Source organism: Scyliorhinus canicula, chromosome 11 (assembly GCF_902713615.1).
Source record: "Scyliorhinus canicula chromosome 11, sScyCan1.1, whole genome shotgun sequence".
In the NCBI taxonomy this organism is placed as follows: Eukaryota; Metazoa; Chordata; class Chondrichthyes; order Carcharhiniformes; family Scyliorhinidae; genus Scyliorhinus; species Scyliorhinus canicula.
In genome coordinates, this window is record NC_052156.1 from 59,991,952 (window position 1) to 60,012,568 (window position 20,617).

At 42.5% G+C, this 20,617-nt stretch overlaps 1 protein-coding gene and 1 long non-coding RNA gene across 16 annotated transcripts in view; one reads left to right on the plus strand and one right to left on the minus strand.

Moving 5' to 3' along the window:
* The window catches only part of LOC119973107, a 63,755-nt gene extending 62,166 nt beyond the window's left edge, over nt 1-1,589 (plus strand). The window contains exon 2 of the long non-coding RNA XR_005462235.1: nt 1,193-1,589. This is a non-coding gene — a long non-coding RNA (uncharacterized LOC119973107). The remainder of the gene's footprint in view (nt 1-1,192) is intronic.
* foxp1b (forkhead box P1b) overlaps nt 1-20,617 on the minus strand; it is a 645,688-nt gene that overhangs the window by 225,317 nt on the left and 399,754 nt on the right. For all 15 annotated transcript variants that reach the window (XM_038810651.1, XM_038810658.1, XM_038810652.1 and 12 more), the window contains one exon: nt 19,160-19,249. In XM_038810651.1, coding sequence (XP_038666579.1) covers nt 19,160-19,249 — 90 coding nt within the window. The remainder of the gene's footprint in view (nt 1-19,159; nt 19,250-20,617) is intronic.

Here is a 20,617-nt window from a genome sequence, read left to right on the forward strand (position 1 = left end):
TACACTTTTGGAATGTCTGACAGGAAAAAGAAACATGGGCACGGTTGCGATGTCAGGAAAGGAGCAAAGTAGGAGGTGCATGCTTACACCATCTGCAGCTTGTAAATTAGAAATGTGTGTAGGGTGAAAGAGTGTGGGATGTAAGAAAGAGAATTAAGTATAATGATTTTCATTCAGCAATGAGTGTCCAAACATTAGACATCACAATTTCCTCCATGGCTGTCAGGCAATACAGGTCTGCCTATCCCCAACTCTGGTTAGCTCCAGTTATGCTTCGCCTTTCTTGCCAGGGAGAGTGACTGTGTCCATGACTGTTCAATTTATTTGACTGTGTTAACTGTCATTGCTGAATAGCTGGGGGTGTGCGCAGGATGTGATAAGGCTGTGAGGTTTGCTTAATGCAAAATGTGTTCATGGTGCAGTGGAATATATGAATGTTAGCTGTAAGTCTTGACTGACAGGGATTGTTGGTACATAACTGACAGATGCGTGGTGAATTGAACAGTTCTGGAGCCGTGATAGGATATGGTATTTGAAGGTGCATTCACTGACCTTGACTGTTTATGTGAGGTCACTGAACATCTTGTTGCATTGCATCTACATCCTTAGGGTTGGACTCCTGGCAAGCCATTCAAGTAATATGCTCCCACTGCCTTGCCCACATGTGCCTGGAGGGTATTCTGGCCCACTGCGGACACACAAAGCTTCTCTTTCATTGCAAAGGCCTCCAGTACACATTGGAAAAGTTGGAACCTGCTCTCTCTCTCTCGCTTGCTGTGTCATTCTTCTATCATTCCCAGGTCAGATTCATCTTGCAAAAGTACTTCCAGCACTGCTCCAGCCAATATGCACCTTCCCATTAAAGAGGTGCAGGCTCAGGCCCACGTAAATTGGTAGCCACTCGAAATATTGCCCCCTCGGCTCTCACACGCAGCTAATCAACTGTGCAGTTAGCACTGGCTGGATTTACAGCCTTGTATAATAGCTGGCAGCACAACATTTGATCCGTCTGCATTGGAATCTATGATGTAGGTTAATCATGCATCATGATACCTGACCCCATTTTTAGAAGGGGTTATCAAATTTGACTTCCTGCGTTAAACGTTGATAACATTATTTAATTAGTCATGTTGAAATGTTGCCAAGTATGAACAATTAATGGCCTGATTAAATGTTGTTTTGTTTGTTTCAGATACAGATCACTCAAGTAATGGCATACAAAGTAAAACCTTCATACTGCTCAATCAAAACACAATAATGGATTCATGTCATTTATGATGGAAAAAGCAAGTGCAGTGCAGCACACATTTAAGATCATCATAATGAAATTGAGCTCCTCTGAAAGCTTAGCCAATGTGTAATTGAGCCCTACAGACCAAGAAAATTCTATGTTTGAAGTTCTCAACCAAAGCATCAGCAAAGACACTACAAATGCCCTGGTCTCTTGCCTCCGCAATGCGAACAAGAGAACATTTAGACATGGTTCCAGCTTAAGTGTGATTCCCCTAATCTTTGCTAGAAATTGTATTGGTGTGGATTCTAGGTGAGACTCTGCTATGATTCTTTCAATAAATATCCTTCAAACTTTCCTATCAAGATTCACACATGAATGGGCGTAGAAGCAAAAAAATGAATATGAAGTGCACCAGAGAATAAAGTACAAAACTTTCATTAGAGAAGAAGAGACATTGATTGGCACAGAAGATTGAGGAGCAAAAGATACTAAAACTACAAAACCTCCGGTTAAGTGACCTCCATTTTAAATTGAAACCATTCCTATTTACAGTAATATATAGTGGGCAGCACGGTAGCATGGTGGTTAGCATAAATGCTTCACAGCTCCAGGGTCCCAGGTTCGATTCCCGGCTGGGTCACTGTCTGTGCGGAATCTGCACGTTCTCCCCGTGTGTGCGTGGGTTTCCTCTGGGTGCTCCGGTTTCCTCCCACAGTCCAAAGATGTGCGGGTTAGGTGGATTGGCCATGCTAAATTGCCCGTAGTGTCCTTAAAAGTAAGGTTAAGGGGGGGGTTGTTGGGTTACGGGTATAGGGTGGATACGTGGGTTTGAGTAGGGTGATCATTGCTCGGCACAACATCGAGGGCCGAAGGGCCTGTTCTGTGCTGTGCTGTACTGTTCTATGTTCTATAATTCATTATACTATTGTCACATGCATGAGGTGACGTCTCCTTAATTTTTTTTAAAATCAATGATTTTCTTCCCATTTGGTGACCTTAAAAGTTAAAAATCTATTGTGAAAAATGTATAACAGTTTGCAATAGGACAAACGTAGTAATATCAATGTGTAACCAAGAACATTAAAGTACATTAGTATGGAAAGATAGTGGGCACAGTGATACTCTAATTTAGCATTAGATGTGCTAGAATATGATTTATGCCAGTAATACCAACATCGTGAGTTCCTTACACTAATATCCTATCTGGAGGTAAGCGTTGAGCCCTCAGAATCTGGGGAATTACCTCATCAACACTTTTATACCTTCCAAAAGATACAATCAGAAGTAACATCGGCAAACATAGAAACGGGCCAATATTCATAATTTTGAAAGTCAAGTATCAAGGTAGTCAGTGGCACTGTTTTAATAAAGGTTAATTACAATATAGGCAGCTAAAGAATATTCCATCAACTGTGACTTTCTCCTCTCCTCAACAGAAGGAATTTAAAAGTTTTATATAATCTCAGAATGTCCAAAAGTGTTTTACATCCAATTAGTTACTTTTCAACTGTTGTCACTCTTGCTTTGTAGGCAAATCAATAGCCAACTTGCCTCCTGCAAGGTCCAACAACAATAAGGATGTGAATGTCTAGTTACTGATTTGGTGCTGTTGGTTTATTGAGGTATGTTAGCCTAGTCACTGGGAGAGCTTCCTGTTCATTTTCTAAAAAATTATCAAGGCATCATTTACATCTGTACGGCCAAACACAAAGGGATTTGGCTTATCAGCTCATTTGAAACACAGTGGGTGATATTCTCTGCTGCCCACGACCGGTAGCCAGCTTGCCGATGCGGGCAGGTCGTCGATGCGGCGGAGGAATCGGGCATAGTGAAGAAAATGGGATTGCCGACCAATGCTCTGCCCCCCCCCCCCCCCCCCCCCCCCACACTGGCGGTGGGATCAAGGTTCACTCTAGTGTAGCAGCGGGAGAATGCAAATTGGTCATTAAGATCCATTTGCATCCACTTAGTGGACCGGGCACCATATTCTCCGGTCCTCTTGGTCCCAGCGTTGTACTGAAGCAGTGTACCTCGTGGTGAGCCAAGGGAGTTGCCCCTAAAGTTCATCCGAGGGCCACCCTCCATGCCCCATCACCGCCCCCCGCAAAGTGCAAGATCCCCCTCAAAGAGAGTTAAGTGCATTCCAATCATCCCCTTCACGCCCGAGTGATTTTGAATTAGTTAGCTGGAAATTGACAGCACTTGACTTTCTTTGAAGTGGTTGATGTTTATAAACATTATGGTTAGAAAACTTCAGAGTTACTAGATCCAGAAGGAAGATGAATGAAGCAAGGCTGTCAGCTGTGTGTGTGCGGAAGCTGACAATCACAGCCCAGTGAGGGAAATTAATGGATGGCTGGCAGATCAAAGATCTGAGGGTTTCACCACATATCACGGGTTTCTCTTTCCAGGAATTGATGCGTGGTGCTTCCTGTGTCTGAGCCAGCAGGTGTATTGCATAGGTGAATGTTACAATAGTAATTATTTTCACTGCCTCTGCCTGGACCGCTCTCTAGCTTCTTGACAGACTTCTCTTTTCTGGGGGCTTCCTGACAGGGCTCTCTTTTCTTTGGGGCTTCCTGACTGGGGTCTCTTTATTTAGCGGGTTTCTGTGGGGGATCTCTGTATTTAGGGAGTCTCTGTGGGGAAGGGGGTCAGGGCGGGTCGGGGTCACCCCCCCGTATTTGGGGAAAGTAGGGAGACCCAGAAACTCTGGGGCTGGGGGTGTTGTGGCCAGCGTTGGGATCTTGCTATTGGGCTGCCTGCTCAAAATGACGGTCTGATAGAGAGATTCCCTCATAATCCTCGCCATGAATAAATTTGCATGGCGAAGGACAGTGAATCACTTCCTGATCTGCGCCCAATTTACCTCTGGCAGTAGAACGTAGTCTTCCAAATGGAGAAATTTGCTCAGTGACTTTGAGAATGAAGCGCTCCTTCACCTCTGCACTGGTATTATTTCAGGTAATCACTGGAAATTTCTTCAGAGGTTGATCCAATCAGCTGCTGTAATTTCAGTGGAACCCTTATCGTCAGACATCTGCGATTTATGCTAATCTTTCACTGCAGCTACAGCAACCAATCAGAAGAACCCCAAATAAATTCCTGGGCGATGCCAAGTCTTGGAGTGGGGCACGAGTCCACAATCCTTAAAGCACTGATTCATGCCATGGCATGTCTCCAATGAGCTGGCTGACATTTCCAGTATTTCACAGAAGTTATGATTTTTCATGTGAGAGCTTAGATACTGCCAGCAGGCTGTTTCACTGTGGAGAATAAAACCCACAGTCCTTTGCTCACTTAGCATCCATGTGTGTTCATTTTCTCACAAGTCACTTGAAGATAAAGACTAGGTGTAAAAACACCTGCTGGGATCTGTAACTTGCAGGTGGTAGAGAGACTTTAGGGAGTCAGAAAGTCAGCCATTCACCTCAGAATGGCCAGCCTGTGATCCACTATAATAACCCTGGTATACATGTGACTGATCCAATTGTATCTCTATTCAATGAGGTCCCTAGGATATTGGTGGTGGGTACTCAGTAATGGAAATGTCACTAAATGTCACGGGGAGATGGTTATGCTCCCTCTTGCAATTTATATTTTTTGCCTGTTATGCAATGAAAATGGTGCTTACTACTCTGTTGTCCAAGTCTTGCTTCAACATTTTCATTACCTAAGGAATTGAAAATAGAATTGAACACTGCAATCCAAGAGACACAGGATAATGCTTTGGGGACCCTGGTTCGAATCCCACCATGTAGATGGTACAATTTGAATTCAATTTTTAAAAAATCTGGAACAAAAGGTCCATGAAACTATTGTTGATTGTCGTAAAAACCCATCTGGTTCAATGATGTCCTTCAGGGAAGGAAATCTGCTGGGCTGGTCGACATGTAATTCCAGTCCCATAGCAATGTGGTTGACCCTTAACTGCCCTCTGAAATGGCTTAGCAAGCCACTCACTTCAAAGCCAATTAGGGATGGGCAACATATGCTGGCCCAGCCAGTGATGCTCACATCCCATGAACAAATTTAAAAAATCAGGAGCAAACAGCCCCAGTTCGGACCTCAAGTTAAACAAAGGTAATTGACAAAGCAGCTGAATATAGCTGGGCTCAGGACAGTGCCTGGAGGGACTCCTACTCCATTGAAACGATCATCCTCTAACTACCAAAGGATCGATCATGCTGTACCAAAGAATCACTTGCATCTCTGGTATAAGTACGTGCACTGAAGAGTTTCTTACCCCATCGCTATTGATTTCAGTTTTACTGGGGCTCCCTGTGCTACATTTTGTTGAATGCTGCCTTTATATTAAAACAGCTCACTCTCATGTCACCTCTGGAATTCAACTGTTGTTCCCATGTTTGGATGAAAGCCCTAATTAAATCTTTGAGCAGGGTGGAGATCCCAATTTAAGCAAATGATTAGCAAGGAACTTTTTTTGAGCCCTTCATGGGATTTAGGCACCAATGACTTCAGCTGAATGGCTTCCAAGGCCATTTCAGAGGGCAGTTAAGAGTCAACCACATTGCCGTGAACCTGGAGTTACATGTAGGCCAGACCAAGTAAGGGTGGCAGATTTCCTTCCCTAAAGGACGTTCGTGAACCAGATGTTTTTTCACGACAATTGATGATAATTTCATGATCACCTTTACGGAGACTAGCTTTCAATTACAGATTTTATTCATTGAATTTAAATTCCACCAGCTGCCACGGTGGAGTTCAATCCCAGATCCCTCACAGCATTTGCCTGGGCCTCTGGGATATTGCTCCAGTGACGCTACCACTGTGCCACCATTTCCCCCAACTGCAGCTCAATTGCATTGCTGGCAACTCCTGACATAATTTTGCTACTGATACGGCCAATAGGTAATAATTGTCTCATTTGGATTTGCCCTACTTTTTTGTGGACAGGAGGTACCTGAACAAATTTCATGCAGTTGAGTAGACACTAGTGTTCATGTTGTACTCCAACAGTTTGGTGAGGTCGTCACCACTACAGCTGGAATGTTGTTGCAACTTGTGTCCAGTGTTGTGTCCAGTGCACTTAGTCACTTCCTGACATCAAGTAGCGTCAATTGAATTGGCTTAAGACTGGCATCTGTGATGGTGGGAAGATCAAAAGAATCTTCCTCTTGACACTTCTGGCTGAAGATGGTTGCAAACGCTCATATTTTGCACTCTGTAATTCTGTTGTTTTTTCATATCAACCTGACAGTTCCACAGCCACTTTTATTATTTATTTACAGATTCTGACAAAAAAAATCTCAATTTAAATTCCAAAACTGCCATGGTGGAATCGGGTCCCACATTCTCGAGATTATTAGTTCAGTCTGCCTATCTGTAAAATAGAAGGTTGATGCTGCACGCCTGCGAGCTACTCGCTCAAGAGTGGCTTTGGTGAAGACACGAGTACAGCACTGCTACAGGGAACCAAAATGATCTTTGCTACTTTACACTCCATCGAAGCTTCCTCCCATTCTTTGTCACCTAACCTGATCATATCTGCAGATTGAATACATCCATAAATTATTATTTTGTTTAATAAATTTAGAGTACCCGATTCATTTTTTCCAATTAAAGGGCAATTTAGCGTGACCAATCCGCCTACCCTGCACATCTTTGGGTTGTGGGTGCGAAACTCATGTACCCAGAGCCGGGATCGAAGCTGGAACCTTGGCGCCGCGAGACAGGAGTGTTAACCACTGCGCCACCGTGCTGCCCTCCATAAATTATTTTAACAACAACTTGCACCTATCTGGGCTGGATTCTCTGCACCCCGACGCCAAAATTGCGTTCGGCGACGGGGCGGAGAATCCGTTTTCCCGCACGAAATTGGGACCGGCGCCAGTTCCATAATTCTCCACCCCCCCAAAAGCAGCGCACAATTACACCGCGCCGAGTGTCCACCCCCTCAGGCCATTGCCTGAGGCCCGCCCCGCTATTCTCCATCCCCGACAGCGTATTTCTAATGTAGTCCTGCCACTCGGGAAACTCGTGAGGCGGCTGCAGTCTCAGTCTGCGGGAGACGAGCGGCCAATCAGGGGCACTATTTCAGGGGCACTATTTCTGTGGCCCAGGTCCGCGGGCTGGCTGAGTCAGCCATGGAGCATGGCACGACCACTGTATGCCGCCGCCGTGCGCATGCGCGGCCTCTGACCTGCAAGTGCGGGGGCCGATTCGGCAGCTGGGGATGCGAGCTCCACGACAGCTGCCTGCTAGCCCCCTGCAAGGCTGTGAATCTGTGGGCTTTTGACGCCTGTTTTCTTGCCGTAAAAGGCCACAATTTTCAGGATGACGTGGAGGACATAGTACCAAAAACTGTGGCTCAGTGCCAGCACCAATGGAGAATCCGTGGTGTTCCACAATGGGAAAATCAGCACGAATCCCTCACTGATTCCGGTACCGGTGAGGGACTAGCAGCGGCATCGCCTCGAACACCCGCAGGTCATGCAGAGAATGGCTGGAGAATCGGCAGGTCCTGGGCCTCGCAAAAGCAGAGCTGATAAGCTACACCCCCAACGGTCGAGCCGGGAAACATGGCGCTGGGCGTGTTGGACCATGGGCCAAAGCCACAGCCCACTCCCACTACTCCCCCCAGCCCTAGCAGAAGCCCTCCAGCCAGCGGCATGGATCTTGCCCAAGTGTGGCGGCGCTGGCCACTTCGCAGCCGGCACGCTAGGCTCATGATCCCTGGGACCACACATGGCCCGCGCCGTCGGGAGCTGCGTTGAGGCTGTATGGTTCCCAATTACGCCAATTTGGAGGGAGCGGAGCATCGTGAAATGGCGTCAAACCAGCATCTGCCCCGATTCCAGCATCAGAAGCCATTCTCTGCCCAATCGCCTTTCCCGATTTCGGAGCGGGCTACGAAGAATCCCGCCCATGTTTTTTTGCACAATGACACGTAACAAAATTAAATTCACGAAGTAGAATCTTTGTATATCTGATATCTAATTTTAACTTGGCACGTCTGGGAAAAAGGGGGCACAATAGGGAACCTGATTTGTGCCCAGCCTGATTTTACACTCAGCTGACATGGATGAAGCTGAGAATTGAGCTGGGTACAGATTGGACACATGAACATAATGTATCCCACTCTCATGTGAAATTAAAATCAAGGCTATAGATCTGGAATTTCTTGGGTGCTTCCCCTGCCCCACTGCCAATGTTCGATTATAAGTGCGGTAGAAAGCTCATTTACGTTGAACTGCTTACAAAGTGGATGTAGCTTCTGGAAAGGGACTTTTTGGGTCAAGCTCATCTTGTTTAAGTGCTAAATGACTTCAACAAGCTTTCTAATCATTCATTTCCATCAAATATTTACGTATAATTTACATCAAGTCTATTGTAAGGATCAAACTCATTTAACTGTATGGTTTATTTTAAAACAACATACACATATAATGCATCTTTAAACAAGAGATTGACGGCCTCGGTCCTCATTTTAGCAAATGCTAACTAGAACCTCATTATTCACGCACATCAGTCATCCCTAAATCTAAAGCATTATTGTCTGAATTTTCTTTATGACTGAAATAAAAAAGCATCATTACCGATTGGAATATATATTTCAGACAATGCAACCAAATTTTGGAAAATCAGCTTCAACTATCTAGCTCCCACACACTGGAGTTCCCTCCCTAAAGACCTCTATCTCCCTTTTCTATGTCAAGGCCCTCCTTACAAACCACCCATTTAATAAAACATTTAATCACCCTCTTAATATTTCTTTCGTTAACCATTCACTTATCCTTGTGTGCCTGCGGGGTGGCTTAGGTCGAGTTCCTATGCTGCAAAGTTTGCTCAAGTGCAAGTTGTTGTTGTAAACACTCAGAACGTGATGTTCTGTCGATTTTGGAATAATCCTGAAATAATTTAGATCCAGGGGGAAAACACTGTAGCTTAACTTTTTTTAATGTACCAATCTCACACAATTCAAAAGAAATTTAAAATATAAATGAAAAATGAAAATCCTTCTGCATACACTTAATCTTCCTTCCCAGTTTCTCTGCCTGCCCTATGTTCATTTCAAATTTTACTTTTCCTCGATTTAATCCAACTTATTCTAATGTTCATTTTAATTCATGAAACATTCAAACCTAGAAAGAATGGAACAAAGATGAGTAAATAGTTTTGACATGTCAGTCAGCAACGATCTATTTGAATGAATGATGTGGAGATGCCGGCGTTGGACTGGGGTGAGCACAGTAAGAAATCTTACAACACCAGGTTAAAGTCTAACAGGTTTGTTTCAAAATTATTTTCAGGATTATTCCAAAGCTAGTGATTCGAAACAAGCCTGTTGGACTTTAACCTGGTGTTGTAAGACTTCTTACTGTAATTGGCCTCACGGTAGCATGGTGGTTAGCATCAATGCTTCACAGCTCCAGGGTCCCAGGTTCGATTCCCGGCTGGGTCACTGTCTGTGTGGAGTCTGCACGTCCTCCCCGTGTGTGTGTGGGTTTCCTCCGGGTGCTCCGGTTTCCTCCCACAGTCCAAAGATGTGCGGGTTAGGTGGATTGGCCATGCTAAATTGCCCGTAGTGTAAGGTTAATGGGGGGATTGTTGGGTTACGGGTATACGGGTTACGTGGGTTTAAGTAGGGTGATCATTGCTCGGCACAACATCGAGGGCCGAAGGGCCTGTTCTGTGCTGTACTGTTCTATGTTCTATGAATGAAGGAACAGACGCGGGAGGCTGAGTGGCCTAACTTTTATGTAGTGCCATTGGGCAAGCAATCCAGTCAGTTGCAACATGCAGAACTCTACAACTGAACAGGTAAACTCCACTGTGCCGCAATATTGATGCTATGTTCTGAAGTGAACACCTAACTCTTGCTATGTCTGTCAATACCAAGAGGTATTTAATTATTGTATTGTCATTATTTTAACCAGCACGGGTTTTACGGGGTAGGGATGATTAACTACTTTGTGGACTTTGCAGAATATGAGCTTCTCCAATAAGGGGGCGGGGAACCCTTAACAATACTTGGCTTTGTATAAATAGAGACAGCCAGTAAGGCACCTACTAGAAAAGACGCAGCTCCCTGGAATGGTTCAGTTATCTTCAGAAACTGAAGGTGCATGTATATAGATGGCACGCAAGCATAAAAAACATTTATTGTTTAGCTGTCAGTTAATGTTCACACTAACACAATTTATTAAGGTCTGTATCAGGCTTATCCAGCTACCTAGCCTGCGAGTTACAACCCGGCCCCCAAAGCCTCTGTATCCAGTCCATGGACTTATTCTTCAAATTACCAATAAGTTGAATGAAAGATCTGCAAGGATCTGCTTGTGTAATCAGAGACTGATCTCTGCCGCATTTGCTGCTGATAGGCAATTTGCGACAGAGTCAGTGCCTGGTTGGACAAGTGAGAGGTTTCGTAAAGGTGATTGTCTGCACCTTTGTTTTCTGAGCATGCACTCTCTTGCCCTCAGTGCAGGCACCAGTCCCTGAAAGAGCACAGGGCCAAAATGGCAGCACAAGCAGGGAGGACACCAGGCCTTTCATTTCCACCCTCCCAAAAATCTACCCACAAAGCTGACTGTGAGAGCAGAAAACCCAGGTAACCCGCTTCCAATGCCTGCTTGAGTATGAATTCTGTCGAGCTCAGCGCAGAATGTGCGCCTCCAGATGCGACTGCAAGGTCAGTATTTGTCAAACCCAACGGCTTAGATATGACCTGACCCCCTGCTGACCCAGTGGCTTTACCTGTCTCGCTCTCTTGCTTTGCTTTTTTAGCAAAAAGGTAACGGAATGGTTTAACTGGTGAACTCTGCTGCTTTGCACGTTTTAATGGGCACTTTGATATTATTGAAATTTTTGCTTTGACATCGATATTTTTGGTATTCATCTTTCTTATTGCTGTATCAAAGTTTTTTGATATAAAACTGAAACTTGATCATCAAATTCTTGAGTGAGAAAAAAATGTAAATGTGGCCGTCCACCCGTAAAGGTGGGACAAGCTGGGTCTATAGTATACTTGACACTATCACAGCTGGCATACAGTACTGGGTTAAAAGGTCAACTTTTGGGGTAGCTGCAGTGGTTTTATGAATACAAACTGAACAGTATGGCCTGGTCCTTTATCTACTGTACCTGCTAGAAGTTGGATGTAGTCAAAAAGGTCTGGTAAATCTGGATTCCCATGCAATCTGTAAAGTTTTAATGTAACTTCCTAGTTTGTGCGATGTCACAATTGGTTCTTGCCCAGAAACTAATCTGATTGACAGGCTTCACTTCCAAATCAGGTGAGAAGCTGTTCCGGTGAATGCCTCGGAGCAGGGCTGCCCACGAGGTCAGAGGCCCGGGGGGGGGGGGAGGAAGCTGAACAAGTTGAAAACCTCATGTGTAATATTTGAAAAGCCAACCAGTGTCTTTGGAGTGGGTCAGTCACTCACCCAACTTCACACCTCAGTTAAAGTCAGAAGTGGGCAGGTTGGCAGTAGATTTCGGTCAGAATCCAATTTAAAAAAAATAGATTTAGATAACCAATTCTATTTTTTCCAATTAAGGGGAAATTTTGCATGGCCAATCCACCTACCCTGCACATCTTTGTGTTGTGGGTGTGAGACCCACGTAGACACGAGGAGAATGCGCCAACTCCAAACGGACAGGGTCTCGGGGCCGGGATCGAACCTACCCTATTGAACTCAGCACCGTGAGGCAGCAATGCTAACCGCTGCATCATCGTGCCATACAGAAGCCAATTTTATATCTTTTAAACACTCGAAGCCCCCTCCCCACAAAACACACAGGTCACATCCCCCTCCCCGACACATACAGAACTGCCTAAATCCAGCCCCCAAATCGCATGTCCAATTTTTGATTGTTGCATTTTATAAAGGGTGTGCATGTGCATTGGAGGACCCAATAGACATTTGCAAATGATGAAAGATCCTCCTGTTTAAACCCCGAATGCTCCCTTTGTTTTCACGATTACGATTTTTATCCATGGATGATTAATGGGCCTGCGATTTTAATGTGGACTTTGCCTTTAATTCAATCCTGAGATATTAGTGATGATTCATTTTGACTGACTTGACTGGTGGCCAATGAACTGGCTCAAAATGGTGGGCTTTGCTGATAACCAGTGGTGATCTGTTCCGATTTCTCCAGAATGTCTCTTTCCCCAGTAAGGCTGTGGTGTTTTAGTTTCACTTTCAGTTCAGAAGCTGGATGGGGCGTCTCTCATTTTCTCTCTCTGAAATGATGAAAACTCTCTAAAGTTCCAGCGTAAGAACTATTCTCTTTTACCAGCAAGGCTGGATGTAAATTTACTGAAACTGCAAAGGGTTGAGATTAAAATTCGAGCTGGCAGCTGGGTTTGATGCGAAACAAAGAGACTTAAGAGAGAAGTAGACTCAAAGGTGGACCTTTGAGTTGAAGGCCTAATTTTAAAAGGCTGAAGTGTTTTTTCAGAAGAAACCCTACTGCCTGTGAGTACTGATGAATGTTTCTGCTAGAAGACATTGGAAAGGGTGCAAAGGAGATTTACCAGGATGCTGCCTGGTTTGCAGGATAGGTCTTATGAGGAAAGGTTGAGGGAGCTACGGCTTTTCTCTTTGGAGTGGAGGAGGATGAGAGGCGACTTAATGGAGGTTTATAATATGGCGAGGGGGATAGAAAGAGTGGACGTTCAGAGACCATTTCCTCAGGTGGATGTAGCTGTTACAAGGGGGCATAACAATAAGATTCAGGGTGGGAGATATAGGAGGGATCTCCGAGGTAGGTTCTTTACTCAGAGAGAGTGTGGAATGGACTGCCTGCTGTGATAGTGGAGTCAGACACTTTAGGAACATTCAAGTGGTTATAGGATAGGCACATGGAGCACACCAGAATGACAGGGAGTGGGATAGCTTGATCTTTGTTTCGGACAATGCTATGCGCAACATCGAGGGCCGCAGGGCCTGTTCTGTGCTGCACTGTTCTATGTCCTAAGACCATCATCAACTGTATACCGGTGGCTTCGATCAATCACAGTGCTGGGAGGAAAGCCTGCGGCAAAAAATTCAACATCGAAAGCGAGGGCTCTTATCTGTTTTATCTTAATCTTTATTATTTTACCCCTTTCCACCCTCTGTGTTTGCCTGTCTTGCTTGTTTGGGTAGAGGGTGGGACAATTAAGGGGGATGGTAGTAGGTTAGCTTGCCATTATTCTGTTGTATTTACTGCATATTTAATCTTTATTTCTTTTATAAAGAGACAGTGATTGTGTTTCAACTACCAAACCTTGTGACTGTAGATTATTGGGCAGCCAAGGCCAAAGGTTTTGGGAATTTTTAGACTAAATATTGGTTAATTCACTTGTGTTGTGTCTTCAGGGTCTGTGGGGCTGGAATTGACCGCGCATTAGCCCGGGATGTTGTAATAATGACAACAGATGTGTTCTACACATAGGGACAACTTTCTTCTTTAACAAGTACTGTACCCTGCCAAGCAGATCTTTATTCCTGGTTAGGGGAAGAAATTCTTATTCCTGAATAGGCAACTGCAAACTGACATGTTTCTTACGTCAGCTAGGGAAATTGGCGTAATAAATAAAAATAACTGTTTAAAGACACTCATGTGACTTTGAGATTTTATTTAATACAAAGGTATCAAAGCAACCCATTCCTTAACTATAGCGGAATGTTCTATCAAAAGCAACTTAATTCAGAATTTACATATTAAGCGTGACTATTTAGTAATCGTAATTTCAGCTGTAAAGAAGGAAACAGCAAAAAGATACAGTAATTCTTTTCTCCAGACAAAGCCTGCAGACCTATAATTCTCCAATTATAATTACATTTATTATAAATAGCCTCACTTTGAGTGACATATTACTCAAGTTTCAAGAAAATTCCTAAAGCTTTCAAAACAGCAGACATACAGATGTGAACCACACCCCTTCCCCAGTCTGCTTATGTAATGGACAACGGCTGCTAACTCAAACATCAAAATGTCTCAGAAAGGACAATAAATTAATTTACACCTTTAGTTAGAGATAAAGGGTGGGTGGCTGGGTATGGAATCTTATAATTTCATCAATTGTCCATAATCTTAAAAGAGAAAACATACAAAGCAAAAAAGCAACTATTTAGTTCAGGCAGAACTACTGCAATCTGGTTCTAATATCTGAGATACAGAGCAAATTATTTTTGACAAGAAAAAAAAAATTACGTTTTCAATCTTTACTGAACTAATCTTTACTGAACTAGTACCATTGTGAAAATGTATGCAGTAGTTGCAAAGTAACTGCAAATCCATAATAACCAATTTAAGTCATTAAAGCTATGCTGCATACAGTACTTGAAGAGTCATAAAAAATACATAATCACAGACCAAATTCTGCACAGCACAAGCAAGAAATGGAACAGATTGATGCTGTCACATTGTTTAAACCGCATTCTCTTCAAAAAAAAACATCAGTCTCATCCAAGTTCGACAGCACAACACATATGGATGGCAGCAATCTTACTGTCTTGCTATCTCAACTAGCTTTCCTGACTGGGCACCATGCCAACAGGAGTAGACCGCCCCTCATTGTCACTTCTATAGTGTGGCGCTTGCACTAACTGCTGTTATTCTAGGCTTCAGGAAATATTCTAACCACTGGATGGGCTCCAGTGCTGTGCAGTAATGAGTTGCAGATTTGAGACGTTTGGTGCACATATGCTGGGACAATGCTATGGTGTGTACAGCACAGTAGTTCAAATGCTGCCTACACAAACTAAAGGAAAAGGACCCTCAGCTCCCAACAGAAAAAGCCTCAGACTTTGAAGAAAGGTTAGCATTCATCTCCCACCGTGATCCTCATTCAGCCAGCAGTCAGAGAAAGAGAAAACACTATGCTATTTGACCTTAACGTGAAACCCTTTAAGCCACACAAAGATTTTACTTTAAATCATTATTAAGATGTGCAAGACGCCTCGAGATTTTTTCTGCATAACCTTGTGGATTTCTGTTCATCAAAGCAATCTTACGCAATAGTAAAGGCTAATGTTTAACAGTCTATATTGTGAGCTCCGCTTATTTCTTATACCCACTAACAATGAGCACTGCTTGAAAAGTCCACGTCATGATGCTTTCATCGTTTTTTTTTGTACATATGTTTTATGATCCTACAGCAGTAGCTATTTTTCATCCTATTAAAAAATTATACAAATGAGGAGAACTTTGAATAGAGAGCAGTTTGTTACATTTCAATGTACAGACAATTCTCATGTACACTAATCCAAAACATTATGATTTTGTTCCACATCCTGCTACACAGTTTTGTTTGATAGTGCTTTTTCCACACAAATGAAAAAGCCTCAGAGTACATAGTTCTTGCATTACCTCATGCCTACATGCAATATGTTGACTTCACTTGTTTAAACTACACATTAAGAAGTTCATTGTGGAACCATGTGGACATAACATCTTCAACACAGCTGCACATCACATAAACCGCAATAGGTGGCAGCAGCCTTCCCATGATTCCAAACAGAATAGAATATTATTTCCACAATTTTAATGCCCCTGCTTGTGGCAGTGCTGCAAAATAAAACTATATTTTTTCCACAGTGCTAGTGGACTATCAGCAAGGGTCCAACGCTGTGGTTCCTAATTACCTTCTTCTTCACTCTTGATCCTGTGGCTCCCATAATTAGTTACCTGGGGCTGCAATCCAATTTGAAGTGATGACAAGAAAGTGATCCATGAAAAGTAATAAGTTAAATCCAATTTCAGTCTGCCTCTAATTAAATGCACATGGAACTAATGACTCAACCCTACCATTTCAGTGATAATGTTAATTAGCTAGGTGGGAGTCTCTTTTGCAGCATTCTATGGGTAAACCAAGTAGTGGGGGAGGGGAAGGGATACATGTGATATTTGAGGAAAACTGTTAGCAATTTGCACACTTCTGGTCAATCCAGTGTACTTAGTTTGTCTTTTGTCCCTCCTAAAAAAAAAATGTTATGCGCTTTAACTCAGCTTGGAGAATTGAGTTAGATATCTTTAGGCAATGTTTTGCATTCCAATGTGAAAAGCTGATAATATCTGCTTCATATAGCCTGCAAACACCGTATTTGAATTTGTTTCTGTAAGCATAACTGAAAACCAGTAATGGCTCAGGAAGAATGATACTTTGTTGACTTGAAATAAAAGCAATCAAAGTCTGAAGTTAAAGTAGGATTAAGAATTTCGACCAGCAAACAACAAGTAATTGGGTCAATTCATACTCTGGAATAAATATCCCTACAGCTTTCAAGAATTGCCATCTTTATTGGTTTACTGTCAATAACATTTTTATGCAAGTCAATTCAAAAGCATTCCTACATATTGGACCAAATCTAGTAGGTAGGTCCATTATCCTGATCATTCTGATGGGGGATGGGGTTGGAGAAGGCGGTATGCAAAAATGAATGTAGCTATGGTTTGTGACAGAATATTTACATATGTAGTCGTGTTTCAGGTGTTGATGAAGGCAGAGGAGGAAAGTAATGTCCAAATTCAATTTGAATTGTCCCAATCAATTGATTGCAAAGATTATTTTCATTGCTGCCATTGAAGTTACTAATTTTTGTTTCTATTTCAGTGAAGAAAGACTGTCAGCATTGTGTTTAACAGTCACTCAAGGCTACTCATGAACAGCCTGAATATTAGTCCTTCAACTGCAGAGGACATGAAGCTTGAATGCTTTGAATTACAAATCTGATTTTAACGAAAGATCCTTTCATAACTTAAGTTACCATACATTGCTTTGAGGAGCGATGCAAAGATAACTCACTTTTATATACAAGGTTACAACTGAAATTTGATCTTCCACCAAAGAATTTGAAGAGTTAATCCAATGAGAATTTTAGGGAGATCCCACGCACAACTACTGGTTTGTGTTGAATTATCTGATCTCTCATCTTCCGGGTAGAAAACAGGAGTTGGGACTGTTTCTAGGTTCCAAACCTGACACCAAGAGGAGAAAATGTCAACTCTTCAGGATTTTGAAAAGGGCGCCACTTTAATTAGCATGGAGATAGCCCCTCTGCTCAGTTCAATCGTGGGTTCAATCGAGGCATTCAAGAGGGCATTAAATGATTACTTGTTTTGAAACAATGAGCAGGGATATGGGGAGGGGGGTGGTTGGCATTAAGTCATGATGCTTTTTTGGAGAGCCGCAGCAGACATAGTGGGACAAATGGTCTCCTTCTGCCCCGTAACAATTTACTGTAGAATCACTGCAGTGCAGGAGGCCATTTGGCCAATCGAGTCGGCACCGACCCTTCGAAAGACCACCCTACCTAGGCCCAATTCCCCACCCTATTCCGGCAACTCCACCTTAAGGGCCAATTTAGCGTGTACAACCCACCTAACCTGCACATCTTTGGACTGTGGGAGGAAACCGGAGCACCCGGGGGAAACCTGCGCAGACCTAGAAAGAATGTGTCCACACAGATAGTTACCCGAGGTCGGAATCAAACTTGGGGCTCTGGCGCTGTGAGGCAGTACTGCCAGCTACTGTGCCACTGTGCTGCCCTTGTGCCACCCTCTGTGGTTAAGGGCAGCGGGTGGGTTCTCAAAGCTAGACGGTCTATCATAGGTCTTCCAGTTTGAAAGTAGAAGCAGGCTGCAGTAAAGAGTAAGTAACTAAGATGGCGTTTCAACATGGAGGTGCCCTCTCACCCACCTTTTTAGAAGTTTAATTATAATACTGAAAAAGCAGGCTGGCCAACACGGGGTGGGGGGAGAATCCTGCTATGGGACATACTTTGGCTGCACCCACATCAGGCACCCAGGCCAGGAGGGCCTGTAGGCCTGCCTGAAGTATCCTGACCTTTCTCTGAGTGTATACATTCAGGCAGTCAAACTGTCCCGTCCCACCAGGAAACTGAAAGCCAACTTAACTTAAAAAAAATCTTGTCAGCCTTCTTTACCCCTGGCTACCGCAATTGGCTACCCACCTCACTGAGGCAGAGAGCACTATTGGCTCAAAAAGCACTTCAGCAACAAAAAACAATGGGTAGCGCCAGGGACAGAATCGGGTAATCGGTGTGCTAAGCGACGCTGGTATTTTTAGGCTCCGTCATACTCTGTTCCTGAACTTGTCGGGGCACATAAATTCAGCGCCGCGTGTGTGTGGAGACCGCGTGTATGGTTAAAATTTCCAAATATAAAATTGAAGCATAAATTACTTTTAGTTTTTTCTCTTTTTAATATCGAAAGTATAGTGGCTGATATAAATCTTTCTTTACCATGAAAATGTTGTAATCCTAGCTCAAGGTCATTTTACTCAAACCCAATTGAGGGAAATGCAGATTTTTTTTAATGTACTATTTTAGTGAGGCCAATAAAATGGCAAGAATGCATATTGCTGTAGTGCATTTCATGTGTACATTGTGAGTAAGAGATAATGCAGAGTGCAAAAGTCATTCATGGTATTAACAGTGTTAGATTTATATATAAATATCAAAGTAGCATTAGAATAAATATAGTATGCATTTAATTATTCTTTGAATGCCTTAATAAAACTGAATTTTAATAATGATACCTCAGTTCAGTGCACCAAGCCTTCATAAGATCAAAACTGATCCTGTAATAGAACCTTCTATAAGAGTATCCCGCATAACAAAATTCCTAGTTTGACTATGAACAGTGGCTCGATTGATCCTTTCAAATTATTTGAACCTTCACAAATAAGCTGAAAGGTCAAAGCAGTCAGATTTGATTTTCTAAGGGAGATTTTAAGACACCAACAATACAACAAAGCACTTCTTCAGTACCTAACATCAGATCTCTTTAGCACAATAGATCATTAAAAATTATGTTGCATCATTCCATTAAGTTTAGCACATGACAGCCACTCAAAGTTGCGCACTTCACATTCTTCCAATCTAAGAATGGTTCAAATATGCACACATACAATATTACATATGTAATCTGGAAATATACACTTACCTGTAGGGTCGGTTGCTTGTCATTTCCTTTGGGAGACTTTAACCCACTGGCTTGTTGCTGCAGCAGGAGCTGTCGTGCAACTTGAAAAGCCTACATAAAAAAATAACATTCACCTTTTAACCATAAATAGATCCATTGGGACAATTTACTACTCTATCACACAAAGAAGAGTTACCGCAAATGGTGTTTCATAGAGTTTGTTTTACTGCTCAAGCCTCCACAGCTAACACCCTTAAAGAAAATTTTTAAATCGATAAATGAAATTTATTTCGATTGATGACAGTGTCACATGTAATTCTGCAACATTAAATTCTGGAAGTCTCTTTAAACTTAACATGCTTTTATTGAACATAAAGGTATATCTACAAAAAACTCTGCATTCTGATGTCTCCTTTTCACACTAAAAGAGTATTCCATTTTCAGACTATATTGATGGATGGTTGTCACTAGATATCAAATTTTCCAAAGGAACAATGCATTATGAAGAGCTGGCTAGAATGTTACAAAACAGCTAAACCAAAGGATCCCTTGGGCTGTGAGTGGGAGAATAATAAAATGGGATATATTAAAATATCTTACAAACCAAAAAAAATCATGAAAGAAGCCCTAATAATACAAAACATTGGACGTGAAGAACATTATTGGCCATTTGTTTACTTACAAATATGACACTACTTGGGATAATTAAAAATTGAATTAAAGATTCTACTGCCTTTTCATCAAAATAAACCATACCATAGAATGCTGGCTTTAAAAGATTTCCAAAGCACTAAACCATGCTCTGGCTGCTGGATAAATAAAACCTAGCATAGTCGTTTTATGCCCAAGCTACTCCCTTTTCCTTCTGATAAATAATCAAACTTAGACTGTCCAGAATAAACAAAACCAACAAGCTGGGAAATTCGATGACCATCAGAACTATGAAGATACCAACAGAAAGCAACCCACAGTTCCCACAGTGATTTTTAGTTCCACACCTACATCAGCATTACATCTGAGTAAATAAATTCAGTCACTCTTTCCATTCCCCTCCCCCATGTGATTACTCCTACTATTAAACAAACAGTTCAGACCAATTCCAAACATCTGACCACACAAAAGACAACTTTTATGGAGTTTCATTTTATTTTGAAAACATTAATTATATGTGCTTTGGCAGACGGGTTGTTCTTTGTTACTACCTGTTATTTGACCCTGTTAAGCAGACCTTCTTTGGTTGTACAGTCATCTCCATTATTTATACACAAAACCCGAATGATAAAATATAAATTAATTCTTCGTAATATTTTCCTTATTCCTCAGCATGACCTAATTTACCATCAATTTAAGGTTAAATCATAACATTTGCATCTTTCGACAGCTCCCCTATTCAGCTCATTGGGACTGTTTAATTGGCAGATTTAATTCTGGATATGACACAAGTAATTACAGAGTGGGGAAGTTTACCGAAAGATCTTA